Below are 16,783 nucleotides of genomic sequence, written 5' to 3'. Positions count from 1 at the left end.
CTTCCTGTTTAAAAAGTCAAATGACTTTTTAAAAAGTCAAAAGTCAAAACAACAAGTATAAGATGAAGTATTTATTTGTTTATTTATGTATTAATAAAATTTTCCTTATTTAGTAACATTCTTAAAAACAAAACAAATACATGGATACATACATATATAAAGTGATTTTATATGCAAGAAAAAGAAAAAGAAAAAAGCACGAGGAAATCATAATAGATTATTAAATGGTTAACACAAAGTAAAGCACATACAGATAGACCAGTACATTTCACATTTATGATATGATATAGAAGTTGCGTCAGAGATTAATTTAAGTATTAATCATTATTTTTAATTAGTATTTAATTCCAAACCTTCGGAAAAAGTAGCAGAGGGTATTGCAGCAGACCCGGAGACATTGGAATGTGGGAGGGATACCTGTCAATCATTTTGTATGTAGCCAATCTCTTTGCAGAAAATGCTTATCAATCACTTTTCATGCGGCCAATCACCCGCAGAAGATACTTGTCAGTCAATATTTATGCGGACAATCACCTTCTTCATTTCTTTGTAAGCACTTGATGAACGATCATCCTCGTTTCAGATCAAATGACGTGTTTACACTCTGTGGAGCTGAATGTCAGTTGCCAGTGTTGCACGTAATTGGACAATATTTGTTTAATATATAATGTAGTATATGATATGCAATTAAGATAAAATGCACATTACATTTTCAATTAATTTTGTATTAGGCCTATTATTATTTTTGAAGTGCATTAGCTTTAGTAAGACAGAACTTGTGAACGTTACTTTTCATTATAATTAAATATTATATAGTTAAAGATGCACATGACACCACACACGTTATTGTTTATTTAAATGTTTTTATTATAGTAAGACTGAGATAGCTAACACGTTAACTTTCTTGCATATGATGACATTTAACTAACATGAAACTTGTTTACGTTACTTTGATGAGTTTAGCGTGGAAATACATCACGTAAATGCACATAATTACTATGTTCCCTGCTAACACACGACGCTGTATAACAACGTAATTTACGCTCATAAGCCGGATTCACTTTACACATACAGTATTATGTAAACTGTAATGTTTTAATCTTCATTAATGTGAAATCAGTCCTGTTATTTCTGTGCTAACATTGGCCATCTGGGTTTATAGTTTGCAAAACCTATTTTCTATATTGCATTAGTTATTGTTTCTATTAACTGAGCAACGCACCGTGCATGCTAATTTATTAAGAAACACTTAAAGTAGGCTATTTTTGAACCTATATAACTAGCTATCTGTCATACAGTATACAATTAAAAGTCATTACCGTTAGGCTACCCTTAATTACCATTAATGTGAGAAGAGATTTGGAACAAGGGCGCAGCTGCAAAACCGAGTTAGCCAGATAACTTTCAGGATAATTTGACAGAAGTGTCTTTTCCGTTGCTCAAAGCAAGTTTAAAGTCCAGATGAGTAAATTACCATAGGAGATGGCTTGACTTAAATTATCGTATTAACTGAATCCGGCTTATTAACCTAAATTAGTTAAACCAGGTTGGAGGCATGGGGCCCAGGACATATTTGTTTCCTCCCTCCTCTTCGTTTTTCCTCCCGCCTTACTTCTATGTATGAGAGAGGTGATTGGCCGTATAAAAAATAACTGACAAGTATTTTCTCTTTTGTCCTCAATGAGAAAGACAATTGGCTGATTACAAAATGACCAACAAGTATCTTCTCGCATCAAAAATGACGAACAAATATCTTCTGCAGATGATTGGCCGAATAAAAAGTGATCGACAAGCTTTTCCAGTAAAGTCATTTGAATATTTGAATAAAAAAATAAAAAAATGTGAATAACTTTTTTTTAAGGTGTCTGAACACTAGTGTTTATCAGTACTTGTTCAGGGTGCATGCACAAGTCATATATGCGTTGCTGCTGCATCAGAGGACTGCCCTGCTAGTGGGTTTGTACAGAGGTCCTATATTGTGGACTCCATTCTGGCCAGTTGAAGTTTCCATTCCAATATTTTATTGTTCTTTGGTGGAAAATAATGAACCTAATTAAAATGTCTTAATTATTTTTTCTCAGGGTGCAATTGCAATGACCATGTTGTTCCCTTCAAACTTGCTCTCAAAATAGAAGCACAAACGTTAATTTGTTTCAGCTTAAAATAGCTGCAAAACAGTTTCACTGTACATTCTGCAACAGCAGAGGAGAAATGAAAATGTGTGGTTGTTTTCACCTAACTATATAAAGTGAAGTTCCTAAAAACGTATCTACCATTTCCTAAAACGACTTTGGTAACAGTTCTCTCTCAGGAAAGAAAAATAAAATTGCCCTAGGAGCTGAACATGTCACCGTCTTTGTGCTTTATGCTCCTCCTGGTAGGTGAGTTTTTGTGGTTTAATTGTTTTATAAACTTACAGGAAAAATAACAGCAAGTTACAGCAAAAATATGTCAGCAAACCAGTACCTGGAAACAAGGTTATCTTATTTTACTGTAAAAAAAGTTTCTCATCAAAGTATCTTACTATATATATATATATATATATATATATATATATATATATATATATAATGTAGCTGTTAGATTCCAGCACTTATTTCTCTACTGGTAAAAGAACAGTTGGTGTGTAATGTTGATTTAAGCCTTCAGTTTCCGTTCAAATGCTCAAACCTTATGGAGGTTTACTGTAGTTGATATGATGAACCTGCATCAAGGTGCAGGAAAAGCAAAGTGAAATCATGCAAAAAGGGTGAAATTGGTGCTCAAATTAACGGCTCATATGAAAACCATCACTGATTCTCACTGATATTGCTGGAGTCTTGCTCTTTTAAATTCTTGTTCACTCCTGACTGGTCAATTAATTCCTGATTGTAACTCTTTTTATCCAAGTTCTAGGTTGTGTGCAGTCAAGAAGAGTGACGGGGGTTGAAGGTGGACGTGTAGAGATTAACTGTACATATGAGGATGGTTATCAATACTATGTGAAGTATTGGTGTCGTGAACCCTGTGAGAATAAGGATGTTCTCATTAATTCTGTCCAGGCAGACATTACTGTTACAGCAGGGAGATTCACCCTCACTAACTATGTCTCAGCAATGATCTTTACTGTGTGGATGACCAGACTGACACTGCAGGATGCTGGAATCTATTACTGCGGAGTTGAGAAATGGGGCAAAGACATATATGGGGAAATACACTTGATCATCAGTAAAGGTATGTAATAATTTCAAACTACAGTACATTTATGTCACTGTGAAATGCACATTATTTGCATATTCTTCCTTGTCAATAAAAGGCCATCAACATAATTTTGTGACTAACCATTAAAAACTTTCATAAACATATATCACTTGATGGAGGTGATGCCTTATATAAAGTGCTTCATTGAATTGATATGCTTATTAATTAAATCAGGTGCCAGCATTTGTCAGGATCAGGGTTCCTATAGTAATCCATTTGGCCTGGCTGAAAATTCTGATTTTCCTTCTTTAAAGTTTATTTGAATTAATGAGTAATACAATAAATGCTAAATACTTGTTTTACAGACCTTGAATAGCACTAGTCTAAGACTACTCTGCCTACAATAACATTGAGTACAACATAAGAAAGTTTACAAAAGACTTCCCACCAAAGTCAAAACGGCAGAGTCCTTGACCTCCTTCCGGCACTTACTCAACACACATCTTTTCAGACAGTACTTGTAATATTAGTCCTTTTTAATCCCCGTTAGATAGCACTTCATAGCATTTTATCATACTTCTTCCATTATTGATTGATTTCCTCCTTGCTCCCTTTCCCGTAACCCTTGACTGTGACCTGGCATCTGGACGGCACTTATCTTACTTTCCAGGATGTATGTCTGCACTTACTGTACTTAACTGTAAAAACTGGAAGTTGTGAAATGTATCATATCTTGAATTGCTTTGTTTAATGTAAATTTGAATTTGAATTTGTAATGTTGCCTTGTTCTTAACTGTATTCTTGCACTTTGTATTGCACTTTTGATGTAAGTCGCCCTGGATAAGGGCATCTGCTAAGAAATAAAAATAATAATAATAATAATAATAATAATACAAATGAAAGGAGGCCATTCACCCCATCATGCTCGTTTGGTGTCCATTAATAACTAAGTGATCCAAGGATCCTATCCAGCCTATTTTTAAATGTTCCCAAATTGTCGCTTCAACCACATCGCTGGGGAGTTTGTTCCAGATTGTGTTCCTCTGGTTTGATGTGGTTGATGCCTTTCATGATTTTGAAGACTTGGATCAAGTCCCCACATAGTCTCCTCTGTTCCAGGGTGAAACGGTTCAGTTCCTCAGTCTCTCAGTAGGACATTCCCTTCAGACCTGGAATAAGTCTGGTTGCTCTCCTCTGAACTGCCTCTAGAGCAGCGATATCTTTCTTGTGGAGCCCAGAACTGTCCACAGTATCCAGATGAGCTCTAACTAGTGCATTGTACAGTCTGAACATTACTGCCCTTGTTCTCAATTCTACACTTTTGACAATATACCCTAACATTGTGTTTGCCTTTTTATTGCTTCCCCACATTGTTTAGATGGAGAAAGTGAGGAGTCCATGTAGACTCCTAGGTCTTTCTCATGTGTTACTTCATCTACTTATATTCCTCCCATAGTGTAATTATAGTGGACATTTCTGTTACCTGCATGTAATACCTTGCACTTGTCCACATTGTATTTCATCTGCCAGGTGTCGGCCCACAACTGAATATTATCTAAGTCCCTTTGAATAGCCCGTGCTGCCAAGATTGTATCTGCTGAGCCACCAATTTTAGCATCATCTGCAAATTTGACAAGTTTTCTAACTATCCCAGAGTCCAGATCATTAATAAAGATTAGAAAAGGAAAGGCCCTAGTACTGATCCCTGTGGAACTTCACTAACAACCTCACTGCAGTTAGAAGCGACTCCTCTAATCGACACCCTCTGTTTCCTATACATCAACCAGTTCATAATCCATCTACTTACATTACCCTGAATGCCTACAGCTTCCAATTTGAGGATCAGTCTTTGGTGTGGAACCTGATCAAAATATTTTTGAAAATCTAAGTATATCATATCATATGCTTTCACATGATCTACAGCTGCAGCTGCATGTTAAAAAAAACTTGAATAACTTAGTAAGACATGATCTGCTTTGTCTAAACCCATATTGACTATATCCGAGAATATGTTTTCATTAAGATGCTCCTCTATTTTCGGTCTAATAATTGTTTACAAAATTTTACAAAATTGTTTTAAGTGTCAATTGGAATATTTTAGTTAGCGGTCTATAAATAAGTACTTTCAGAAATATACCATCTGGCCCAGGTGATCTGTTTGTTTTTAATTCTGCTAGTCCCTTTAGTACCTCCTCTTGATTTATCCTGATACCTCTTAGAGTTTGACTGGACTGATTGTTAACTTGTGGCATGTTTACCATTTTTTCTCTGAAAAAACCTCTGTAAAATACTCATTTAGAACATTTGCCACATCTTTTTCGTTTTCTAAGATACTTCCATTTTAAGCTTTTAGCTGTTTAACTTCCTCCTTTATTTATTGCTGTTATAGTATTGAAAACATATGATTGCAGTTCTATATATTCTTTATATTTTGTTTCGTCTCTATCCCTTTTGTATGCGCTATACAACATTGTTTCTCTTTATATATTTTTGTATAATTCTATTAAACGATTTTGGCCAATGTTTTTTTGTCTTCAATTTGCTGAGTTTTGATACTAATTTCTCCTGAGCCTCAAGTATTATATTCTTAAAATATAACCATCCATTTTCAACTGAATCTGTATCCAGTGTGCCCCAGTCTAACTGGGTGCCGCCTCATACCTTTAAGGTTTGCTTTTCCAAAATTGTTAACCACTGTTTGAGACTTGGTCCTTGTTTTTTTTTAAACTATGCCTCAAAGCTAACCATATTGTCCACTAATGTCCTTCTAATTCTATCTTGGTCATTTGAAAAGATCAAGTTAATGCATACTCTTTCTCTGGTTGGTGCCCTGACAAATTGATTTAGAAAGCAGTCATTTGCATTCTCAATCATTTCTATTTCTGCTTCTGTAGTCCCAACTGAGTTTTCCCAGTATATGCTGGGAAATTGAAATCCCCCATTATTACAGCCACATCCTTACTATGTACAGTCCTGACTACATTGTACAATGCAACATCATTCTGAATATATGAATTGGGTGGTCTGTAACACACTTCTACCACTAATCCTCCAGATCTTTTATTCAAAAGTTGAACCCACAAAGATTTTGTTTCATTAGCAGGATCTAATTTGAGTTCTTCTGCCTTAATGTCATTTCTGATATATAATGCTACCCCACCACCTCTTTGATTTTGGCTGTCTCTCCTAAACTGTATGTATCCTTTCAACTTGTATTCATCCCCATCATTTTCTGTAAGCCATGTTTCTGTCACTCCTACAACATCATAGTCACACGCCAGCACTGTGACTTCTAGGTATAACATCTCGTTCCTTATACTCCTGGCATTGAGGTACAAACATTTCAGGACTTTCCTACTAGCAGTTTCCCTTAGTTTCCTTTCCTTAGAAAAACATCTCCCATTGTCAGAGCTCCCTGACCCCCTATCCCTAGTTTAAAAGATTCTCAATTACACATACGACCTCCAAATGCGTTAGCCCCCCTTCTGTTTAGACCGTCCTGTTTGTACAAGTCCCACCTATCCCAGAAGAAAGACCAATGCCCCATAAATCTAAAGCCCTCTTCCCTATACCAGGATTTCAACCACGTATTGAACTTTCTAGTCTCTCTAGCCTGACATGTGGTACTGGTAGTATTTCGGAGAAAACTTTAGTTTAGTTTCTTACCTAACTCTTAAAATTCGTCTCACAGTACCTCTAGCCTACCCTTTGCTATGTCATTGTTCCAATGCGGACCATGATCAGTGGATTCCCCTCGGCTTTGGCCAGTAGCCTGTCTACTCGTTTTGGGAGATCTGCCAGGCAGGCAAGATACCGCGGGTCTCCTTATCAGTAGAACACACTGTGTGATCTACGCCTCTAAGAATCGAGTATCCTACTATAACTACCTCCCTGTTCTGGGGGGGTGGGCACCATGGTGGTCTGGTGCTCAACTGCCCTCCCATCACCCTCTGAGCTGTCACTGTCCAACTCAGCAGTTGGAACCTGTTGGGCATTTCTAGCTCTTGGGTTGTCTCTGGGGTGTGCGCGCCCTTTTCTGTGGTTAAGACCTACAGTAACCCAGCCGTTCTCTACACTATCCTGCGCTAAGGGCTCAACCTTCCTAGGTTTTGGCGTGCACACCATCTTTTTCATGGGCTGATTGACCAATTCTTCCATATCACTAATTTTAGCTAAGTTGAATTTGTAATGATTGATGCCTTGTACTTCTCTGTATTTTTGCACTTATGTTGTAAGTCGCCCTGGCGTCTGCCAAGAAATAATAATAATAATAATAATAATAACTAATACAGCACAGCAATATGAGCAAGCTGAGCCTCAAAATCACAGACTCTGATCTCTAGGACCTCAACATGCTGACAACATTCACAGATTAAATCTTCCTACATTAATTGTTGGTGTCTCTTGCTTTTTGTGCCCAATTCAACTGCTTTACTTTTTTTTACCAAGAAACAGTGCAGCTTTTCTTCAATCGATTTAATATAACCAACACAGCAGCTTAAGACAAACTAAAAACAAGATTAAGAATACTAAAACTGTCTACAAATACAAACACAACAAGGTGGCTCTCTCTCCCATGTCCTGTGACTGGCTTTTTCAACTTCTAACCACTTCTGAGGTTAGTCTATGACAAGTGCTAATTTGTGTCTGTGAAACCAGCCCTAACTGTAATATGGATTCACTGAATTTAAGCTGAGTCTGACTTGTACACGATGATACTATTGTGTGTTTGTTTCTCAGCTCCCACAGTCTCCATTTTGTCCACCCCTGGACCTGTGACTGTAGAGACCACAGTTACTGTCACACCAACAACAGAGATCTCCACCCAGGCTGAATACAGTGAGTTTATATATAAGGCTGTACTTTTCATGATTGTTTTTTGCTCACATTATTCCTATTTTGTTTCCAACTTGTTGTCATATTAAGAGGCTCTTCAAACCCTGCTTATCGTGAAGCTTTACTTTAATAAATCTTCCAATTACTCTTTGCACCTTGAACAGCAACACATTATCTTCACCAAAATATAAAAATTTACCACCCTAATACTAGTTTAGCTCTTTCTACGTTCTGAATCAGAGAACTTGTTGTTCTTCTTAAAATCAAAAAACACCCAAATATTTTTCCTGCCCTTTAGTTCCTCCTGCAGGGGCCAGCACAACAGGAACAGTACATGATGGTGAAAGTCCTGGCATCAAAGGTACAGTACACTATCAAATTGTGATTAGAGCCTCTCACTACAGGGATAACCAAGGAAAAACACCCGTATTTTAGTGGCATATATATATACACTCACCTAAAGGATTATTAGGAACACCTGTTCAATTTCTCATTAATGCAATTATCTAACCAACCAATCACATGGCAGTTGCTTCAATGCATTTAGGGGTGTGGTCCTGGTCAAGACAATCTCCTGAACTCCAAACTGAATGTCTGAATGGGAAAGAAAGGTGATTTAAGCAATTTTGAGCGTGGCATGGTTGTTGGTGCCAGACGGGCCGGTCTGAGTATTTCACAATCTGCTCAGTTACTGGGATTTTCACGCACAACCATTTCTAGGGTTTACAAAGAATGGTGTGAAAAGGGAAAAACATCCAGTATGCGGCAGTCCTGTGGGCGAAAATGCCTTGTTGATGCTAGAGGTCAGAGGAGAATGGGCCGACTCATTCAAGCTGATCGAAGAGCAACTTTGACTGAAATAACCACTCGTTACAACCGAGGTATGCAGCAAAGCATTTGTGAAGCCACAACACGTACAACCTTGAGGCGGATGGGCTACAACAGAAGAAGACCCCACCGGGTACCACTCATCTCCACTACAAATAGGAAAAAGAGGCTACAATTTGCACAAGCTCACCAAAATTGGACAGTTGAAGACTGGAAAAATGTTGCCTGGTCTGATGAGTCTCGATTTCTGTTGAGACATTCAGATGGTAGAGTCAGAATTTGGCGTAAACAGAATGAGAACATGGATCCATCATGCCTTGTTACCACTGTGCAGGCTGGTGGTGGTGGTGTAATGGTGTGGGGGATGTTTTCTTGGCACACTTTAGGCCCCTTAGTGCCAATTGGGCATCGTTTAAATGCCACGGCCTACCTGAGCATTGTTTCTGACCATGTCCATCCCTTTATGACCACCATGTACCCATCCTCTGATGGCTACTTCCAGCAGGATAATGCACCATGTCACAAAGGTCGAATCATTTCAAATTGGTTTCTTGAACATGACAATGAGTTCACTGTACTAAACTGGCCCCCACAGTCACCAGATCTCAACCCAATAGAGCATCTTTGGGATGTGGTGGAACGGGAGCTTCGTGCCCTGGATGTGCATCCCACAAATCTCCATCAACTGCAAGATGCTATCCTATCAATATGGGCCAACATTTCTAAAGAATGCTTTCAGCACCTTGTTGAATCAATGCCACGTAGAATTAAGGCAGTTCTGAAGGCGAAAGGGGGTCAAACACAGTATTAGTATGATGTTCCTAATAATCCTTTAGGTGAGTGTATATATATATATATATATATATATATACTCAGCAAAAAAATAAACGTCCTCTCACTTTCAACTGTTTTTATTTTCAGCAAACAACAGGTGTAAATATTTGTATGAACATAAAAAGATTCAACAACTAAGACATAAACTGAACAAGTTCACAGACATGTGACTAACAGAAATGGAATAATGTGTCCCTGAAAAAAGAGGGGTCAAAATCAAAAGTAACAGTCGGTATCTGCTGTGGCCACCAGCTGCATTAAGTCCTGCAGTGCATCTCCTCCTCGTGGACTACACCAGATTTGCCAGGACACTCTTCCATCAAGGTACTTGCAAGTTCCCGGACATTTCTGGAGGGAATGGCCCTAGCCCTCACCCTCCGATCCAACAGGTCCCAGACGTGCTCAATGGGATTGAGATCCGGGCTCTTCACTGGCCATGGCACAACACTGACATTTGTGTCTTGCAGGAAATCACGTCCAGTGAAGGTGGGTTTGTGCCCATAGGCGACGTTGTTGCCGGTGATGTCTGGTGAGGACCTGCCTTACAACAGGTCTACAAGCCCTCAGTCCAGCCTCTCTCAGCCGATTGCAGACAGTCTGAGCACTGATGGAGGGATTGTGCGTTCCTGGTGTCACTCGGGCAGTTGTTGTTGCCATCCTGTGCCTGTCCCGCAGGTGTGATAATCTGATGTACCGATCCTGTGCAGGTGTTTATACACGTGGTCTGCCACTGCGAGGACGACCAGCTGTCCTTCCTGTCTCCTGTAACGCTGTTAGGCGTCTCACAGTTCAGACATTGCAGTTTATTGCCCTGGCCACATCTGCAGTCCTCATGCCTCCTTGCAGCATGCCTAAGACACGTTCATGCGCATGAGCAGGGACCCTGGGCATCTTTCTTTTGGTGTTTTTCAGAGTCAGTAGAAAGGTCTCTTTAGTGTCCTAAGTTTTTATAACTGTGACCTTAATTGCCTACCGTCTGAAAGCTGTTAGTGTCTTAACAACCGTTTCAATGTTCATTAATTGTTTATGGTTCATGGAACAAGCATGGAAAACATTGTTTAAACCCTTATCAATAAAGATCTGTAAAGTTATTTGGATTTTTACAAAATTATCTTTAAAATACAGTGTCCTGAAAAAGGGACGTTTATTTTTTTGCTGAGTGTATATACAGTGAGTGAAAAAAGTATTTGATCCCCTGCTGATTTTGTACGTTTGCCCACTGACAAAGAAATGATCAGTCTATAATTTTAATGGTAGGTGTATTTCAACAGTGAGAGACAGAATAAAAGCAAAAAAATCCAGAAAAACTCATTTCAAAAAAGTTATAAATTGATTTACATGTTAATGAGGGAAATAAGTATTTGATTCCCTATCAATCAGCAAGATTTCTGGCTCCCAGGTGTCTTTTATACAGGTAACGAGCTGAGATTAGGAGCACTCTCTTAAAGGGAGTGCTCCTAATCTCAGCTCGTTACCTGTATAAAAGACACCTGTCCACAGAAGCAATCAATCAATCAGATTCCAAACTCTCCACCATGGCCAAGACCAAAGAGCTGTCCAAGGATGTCAGGGACAAGATTGTAGACCTACACAAGGCTGGAATGGGCTACAAGACCATCGCCAAGCAGCTTGGTGAGAAGGTGACACCAGTTGGTGAGATTATTCGCAAATGGAAGAAACACAAAATAACTGTCAGTCTCCCTCGGTCTGGGGCTCCATACAAGATCTAACCTCGTGGAGTTTCAATGATCATGAGAACGGTGAGGAACCAGCCCAGAACTACACGGGAGGATCTTGTTAATGATCTCAAGGCAGCTGGGACCATAGTCACCAAGAAAACAATTGGTAACACACTACGCCGCGAAGGACTGAAATCCTGCAGCGCCCGCAAGGTCCCCCTGCTCAAGAAAGCACATGTACAGGCCCGTCTGAAGTTTGCCAACATCTGAATGATTCAGAGGAGAACTGGGTGAAAGTGTTGTGGTCAAATGAGACCAAAATCGAGCTCTTTGGCATCAACTCAACACGCCGTGTTTGGAGGAGGAGGAATAACCCCAAGAACACCATCCCCACCGTCAAACATGGAGGTGGAAACATTATGCTTTGGGGGTGTTTTTCTGCTAAGGGGACAGGACAATTGCACCGCATCAAAGGGACGATGGACGGGGCCATGTACCATCAAATCTTGGGTGAGAACCTCCTTCCCTCAGCCAGGGCATTGAAAATGGGTCGTGGATGGGTATTCCAGCATGACAATGACCCAAAACACACAGCCAAGGCAACAAAGGAGTGGCTCAAGAAGAAGCACATTAAGGTCCTGGAGTGGCCTAGCCAGTCTCCAGACCTTAATCCCATAGAAAATCTGTGGAGGGAGCTGAAGGTTCGAGTTGGCAAACGTCAGCCTCGAAACCTTAATGACTTGGAGAGGATCTGCAAAGAGGAGTGGGACAAAATCCCTCCTGAGATGCGTGCAAGCCTGTAGGTCAACTACAAGAAACGTCTTCAGCCCCCGACGAACAGTACCCCCCAAACCCCCCCCCCCCCGGTAATTTTAAAACCCGGCGCCATGTATGCAGGTATATACAGGTTTGCGGAAAAGGTTTAATGCTGAGTGAATACTCATTCATGTGTCAGTGATTTCAGTGCTTTATAAAAAAAATATATATGTAGCGTAAGGTACACTTATAAATTTCAATTAAAGAAGTGAATTGATAGTATCACCTTATCACGAATCCTGGAATCTTGTAGAACTCAATTTCTGTAATAATTGGACGCAGACACCAATTCCAAAGATATAAATTGTCAAATTTATTCAAAACAAAGACTAAATGTAGCACTACATTAATTATACAAAAGGGAAAAACTAATTAAAATTCAACTCTAGATCTACAAATCAAAGACAAATCACTTCCGTGACCAAATCAAAGACCATGGGATCGCATATGATAACACAAATCGTTAAACAAAAAAGGTTATAAACACATTGACTACAATACCGGTTAGTAAGACGAAGGTGAGTCTCTCGTTAGTATTATTAGTCAGACATTAAATAACTACGCAGGTTAGTGTTTATGTCAGGTAACTTCTCGTTATATATATATCAGTCTCATTTACGTTTAGGTGCCGAGAAAGATCCTATCATTACTTGTTACCACAATTTCCCTTAACTGATTATTATTCAATGATTAAGGATAGGCAGGGCCACCAATAATCTAATGTCTATTAACTTGTGTCAATTTCAGACTAAACAGTTACACAGGAATGAGAAGATATTTCTCGGCGTTGACAGATTTTATTTCTAAAATTATCAACAAAACAGTTTAATGCAACACACATTTATATTTAAGAAAACTAAATGATATTACACATTCTAGAGTTATGAATCACAGATTAACATTTCTAATTGATTTCTCAAATGTCATGAATCATGAACTCCGAACTGTTAAACTTATCTGAACTTCGTCGCAGAGAGGCCTCTCTGCCTTCGGGCTCAGATAACAGCACACGGCACGAGGTCCATGATTGGTTTGGAACAAAGGCAGTCCGGTTCGGCTTTGTCCAAAAACTTCCACTCAGTCGATGCACCTGGAAGTTGGGGTTTCGCGAAAGTAGAGTCATTTCCAAACAGATTTTCCACTGGTTTGAAGGCTCCAAGGTTGTGCACAAAATCTTCTTGGCAAGCAGGGTCTCTCACCGTACTTATTTGAAGACAAAGTCTTTGAGGAAAGCAGGGCCCTGTTTGTTCCAAGGGTCAAGTTTCTTAAGACTCAAATAGCTATTTAAATGACTGACACTTTCGTTTACAGTCGACTTAGTCAATTGTCCAGCTGTAAAACTCCACTGATCAGGTGGGCACAGGCGGGCAGCGCAGTCTGTAAAGTTCTTTATTTAATAAAGTCCTTTAAAAGAATTCTTCGTACGGCTCAATCTCCTTCTCCCAGTTTAACTCTTCTGTTGCCGGCAAAGACTTAGTTGGTTTCTGGTTCCGGTTCTGGCAACAGAGCTACAGGTTGAGCTGTGGCAGCGAGTTTCAGGTTCAGGTGAGAGAGAGAGCGAGAAAGACCGTCCGCTGTTCCTTATAGTCTGTCAGATCAATAGGTGATTGGTCCCTGAGTTCTTGAGATTGGATTTCAGTTTCAGCCCCCAGTGTCCTATTGGAGGGGGGCTTGATTTATGACTGATGTCAATCCATGCCATCTTTTGGAAATGCCGGTTGGCCTGGGTTCGTAGCTCTATGTCGGGATTTCGGCTCTCATCCACTTCAAAGAGTTTTTATCACCTACAGGCCCCTTTTTCCAGACATTTCACAGCAGGACTCTAAACCATTCGGCCCATTCTCGGTGCCATCCTCCCCAAAACTGTCACTTTGATGCAAACCAGTTCCAAGCTGATGAGCTAAGGAAATCTGATAACTTTGGGGGGGAGAGGTCTTCTTTAGATCAGTGCTTCAGCTCAGAGCCCAAATGCTCTTATCCAAATACACCCAACATAACGCTACATATATATTTCCAGTATATAGAGGGACTATAGGTCCAAATCATGACGTGGACATTAGTTCAGGTCTGAAGGAGTGAGTAAGAATGGCCTACTCCAGAGCTATCTGTTCAGGTTGATTGATTTTTCATCTGGGTCTTGGAGAAAAAACAATGGGATCGATCTCTGTACTGGCAATATAACACGTTTCTATAAAACACATCAACAGTGATAGGGACTTTAAATAGAAGCAATGCCCTTTTCTTGCTCTTGTAATTGTTTTTAATAAAGTGAACACACATTTATAAAGATCATTGGTAAAATAAATCACACATTTCAGCTTTTTATCTGAATCTGTTTTGTTGCAGAAATGTCCATAGTGTCGGGAGCTCTGTGCGGGGCGGTGATCGTTGTGTGTTTTGTGGCACTTTTCATTCTGTACATGAAACGGCGTACAGGTGTACAAGGTGAGTTTCCTTGATCAGGGCTTAAAGCCAGAGCGCCATCAGTGCAACTCCCATTTACTTCATAGTGGGAGGCTGGGAACAGGGTTGATATTCAGCTACTGGTTTCTGTCCTATAGCTCCATTGAATATCAACATAGCAATCTAGTATTGTCCCAGATTGTGTTCTTTCTGTGTACCAATATACCATAATATGTTTTGTACACCCTGGTGTGCTTGGTGTCTGCAGCTCAGTCCTGCATACAAAATATTTGTATTCAATTAATGATAACTGTTAATGACCAAGAAGAGCATTTTCTAGAATGTAACTGGATGTATTTTATATATTTATACAATAGGTGTTTTATAATGTGTATATACAGGGTGTGGGATTACACTGAGCTGTGAGAAGGCAGTGTGCACCTTAAACTATTATTGATCTTCTTTCACTGCAGGAGAACAGTGCAGGAGAACGGCCCCAATACAGGTAAATTAGATCAATGTCTTAATGCCCCTTTTCTTCATTTTAACATAACTTCCAGCTAACCCAATTCATTCTGGCAATACTGCAGATTAAACAGATGAACACAAAAAATACAACAGGCCAAGGTTTTGCCAGATGTGACTTGGTAACTCTCTGTGTCTGTCACTACAACAGTGTTTCACTTTGCTTTAGTATTTCAGCACATTGTCACTTTCATGGTGAAATATAGCACTATGCAGACTGATAGGGCATTCTTTTCACTTAACCTTCATTTTCTGATTTAGAGTAACAAGCAACCCAAAGACCACATCAAAACTGCCAGCGCAGCCCCGGACAGCGCTGTGTATGCCAATGTGCCTTTCACCAATTTTCGCTCCAAGACCACTGACACACTCCCCTCATCCAGGACACACCGATATCCACCCAGGTATTAACGTCAGTTGTGTTGTGTGATAATGTACAATAATTTGTCAGCAGCTCCGTTTCTCCAGGACATATCACCCCTCAATATAGCAATGCCATCCAGTGTGACTCTGACATTAATTCCCATAATTCCCCACCAGTAACATTGAAATACCTCTTAATTCTTGTGACTGACCTTTACTTTGAAATCCCTTGACTTGATAAGAAACATTAGTAACCCAGTGATGTGGAATTCAAGCAGCTGGATCCATTGAAACTAATAGGCCCTAATTATTCTTAATAATGTGTTTAATACAGTATAATTCCTGCTTCTGCCTCTACATCAGTAAACATATACTAATGTAATTATTTGGAATTATAACCAGGAAACACAACAACTGAGAAACACCACTGTAATGAAGATCTCGGTTCTGTTTTCTACCAGGTTGAAGAGGCCTGACAGTTCACTGAACAATCACAAGAGGGGGCCAGCAGGACACAGACATGGACCCCAGACAACAACATTGTATTGTAACCCTTACAAAGAAGAGCCGGCTATTGACACGAATATTGTATTTCTGTACTGATCTTCACTGAAGAAATCATTCCCAGTGTGGCTGCACTGCAGTGTGTTTTAAAATGGACAAGGAATCTTGATCAAAGTTAAAATTGTGGTGATTTTTTGGTACGATTAAACTTGTCTGTTTCTGACTGGAAAAAACAAAGTCCTTAAAAATGGATTGCATTCTGTATTGTACGAACTATAATAAGAACAATCAGGTAAATAAATATTGCAACTGGGCTTTTTAGTCCCACTGAGCTTGTGAGTGTAAGACAATAGTCCTGTTATCATTAATGTATACAACAAATACTGACTGTACACTGACTAAAACCCACTGTGGTCTATGAAGGGTATGAACAATTCTGGAGACAACTGTACAGATTTGATTTTTTCTTCTCTGCTAACATAAGTTTAGGAAATTAAAGCAACTGAGCATGAAGTACCAAAAGTAAAATGAAAGGAATGTATGCTGTTCACCCCAATTACACAAAAACATTTAATAGCTGTACTATTTTTCAAAATAAGAATTTAGCATTTTTGTAAAAAAATGACAGCATAGTCTAACGGGCAACTTTGATTCCACCTGTTTTCAGTGTCCTCTGACTACTAGTGCCAACAAGGAAGCAGCAAAATATTTAAAAAAAGCATAACATAAAACAGAAAGCATATTGCTTATTAGGTTTTTATGTAGAAGTATCATTGGCAGCAATCTGATATACACTCACCTAAAGGATTATTAGG

At 39.3% G+C, this 16,783-nt stretch overlaps 1 protein-coding gene across 1 annotated transcript; it reads left to right on the top strand.

The window, feature by feature from the left end:
* The first annotated feature begins 142 nt into the window (after nucleotides 1-142).
* LOC136749302 (CMRF35-like molecule 1) lies at nucleotides 143-16,299 on the top strand. Its single transcript, XM_066703452.1, has 8 exons — nucleotides 143-2,381; nucleotides 2,890-3,213; nucleotides 7,921-8,019; nucleotides 8,315-8,377; nucleotides 14,520-14,618; nucleotides 15,050-15,081; nucleotides 15,363-15,505; nucleotides 15,926-16,299. The coding sequence occupies exons 1-8, from the start codon at nucleotides 2,345-2,347 to the stop codon at nucleotides 16,065-16,067; spliced, it is 939 nt and encodes a 312-aa protein (XP_066559549.1). The 5' UTR covers nucleotides 143-2,344; the 3' UTR covers nucleotides 16,068-16,299.
* The last annotated feature ends 484 nt before the right edge of the window (nucleotides 16,300-16,783 follow it).

The sequence above is a fragment of the Amia ocellicauda genome, chromosome 5 (assembly GCF_036373705.1).
Source record: "Amia ocellicauda isolate fAmiCal2 chromosome 5, fAmiCal2.hap1, whole genome shotgun sequence".
Lineage (NCBI taxonomy): Eukaryota > Metazoa > Chordata > Actinopteri > Amiiformes > Amiidae > Amia > Amia ocellicauda.
The sequence above is the reverse complement of the archived record's forward strand: the minus strand, read 5'-3'. Positions and strand labels throughout refer to the sequence as shown.

Coding starts and splice junctions, on each gene's coding strand:
- LOC136749302 (XM_066703452.1), top strand. CDS start 2,345: ATGTCACCGTCTTTGTGCTTTATGCTCCTCCTGGTAG. Junction 8,020..8,314: donor CTCCACCCAGGCTGAATACA/GTGAGTTTATAT, acceptor CCTGCCCTTTAG/TTCCTCCTGCAGGGGCCAGC. Junction 8,378..14,519: donor TGAAAGTCCTGGCATCAAAG/GTACAGTACACT, acceptor GTTTTGTTGCAG/AAATGTCCATAGTGTCGGGA.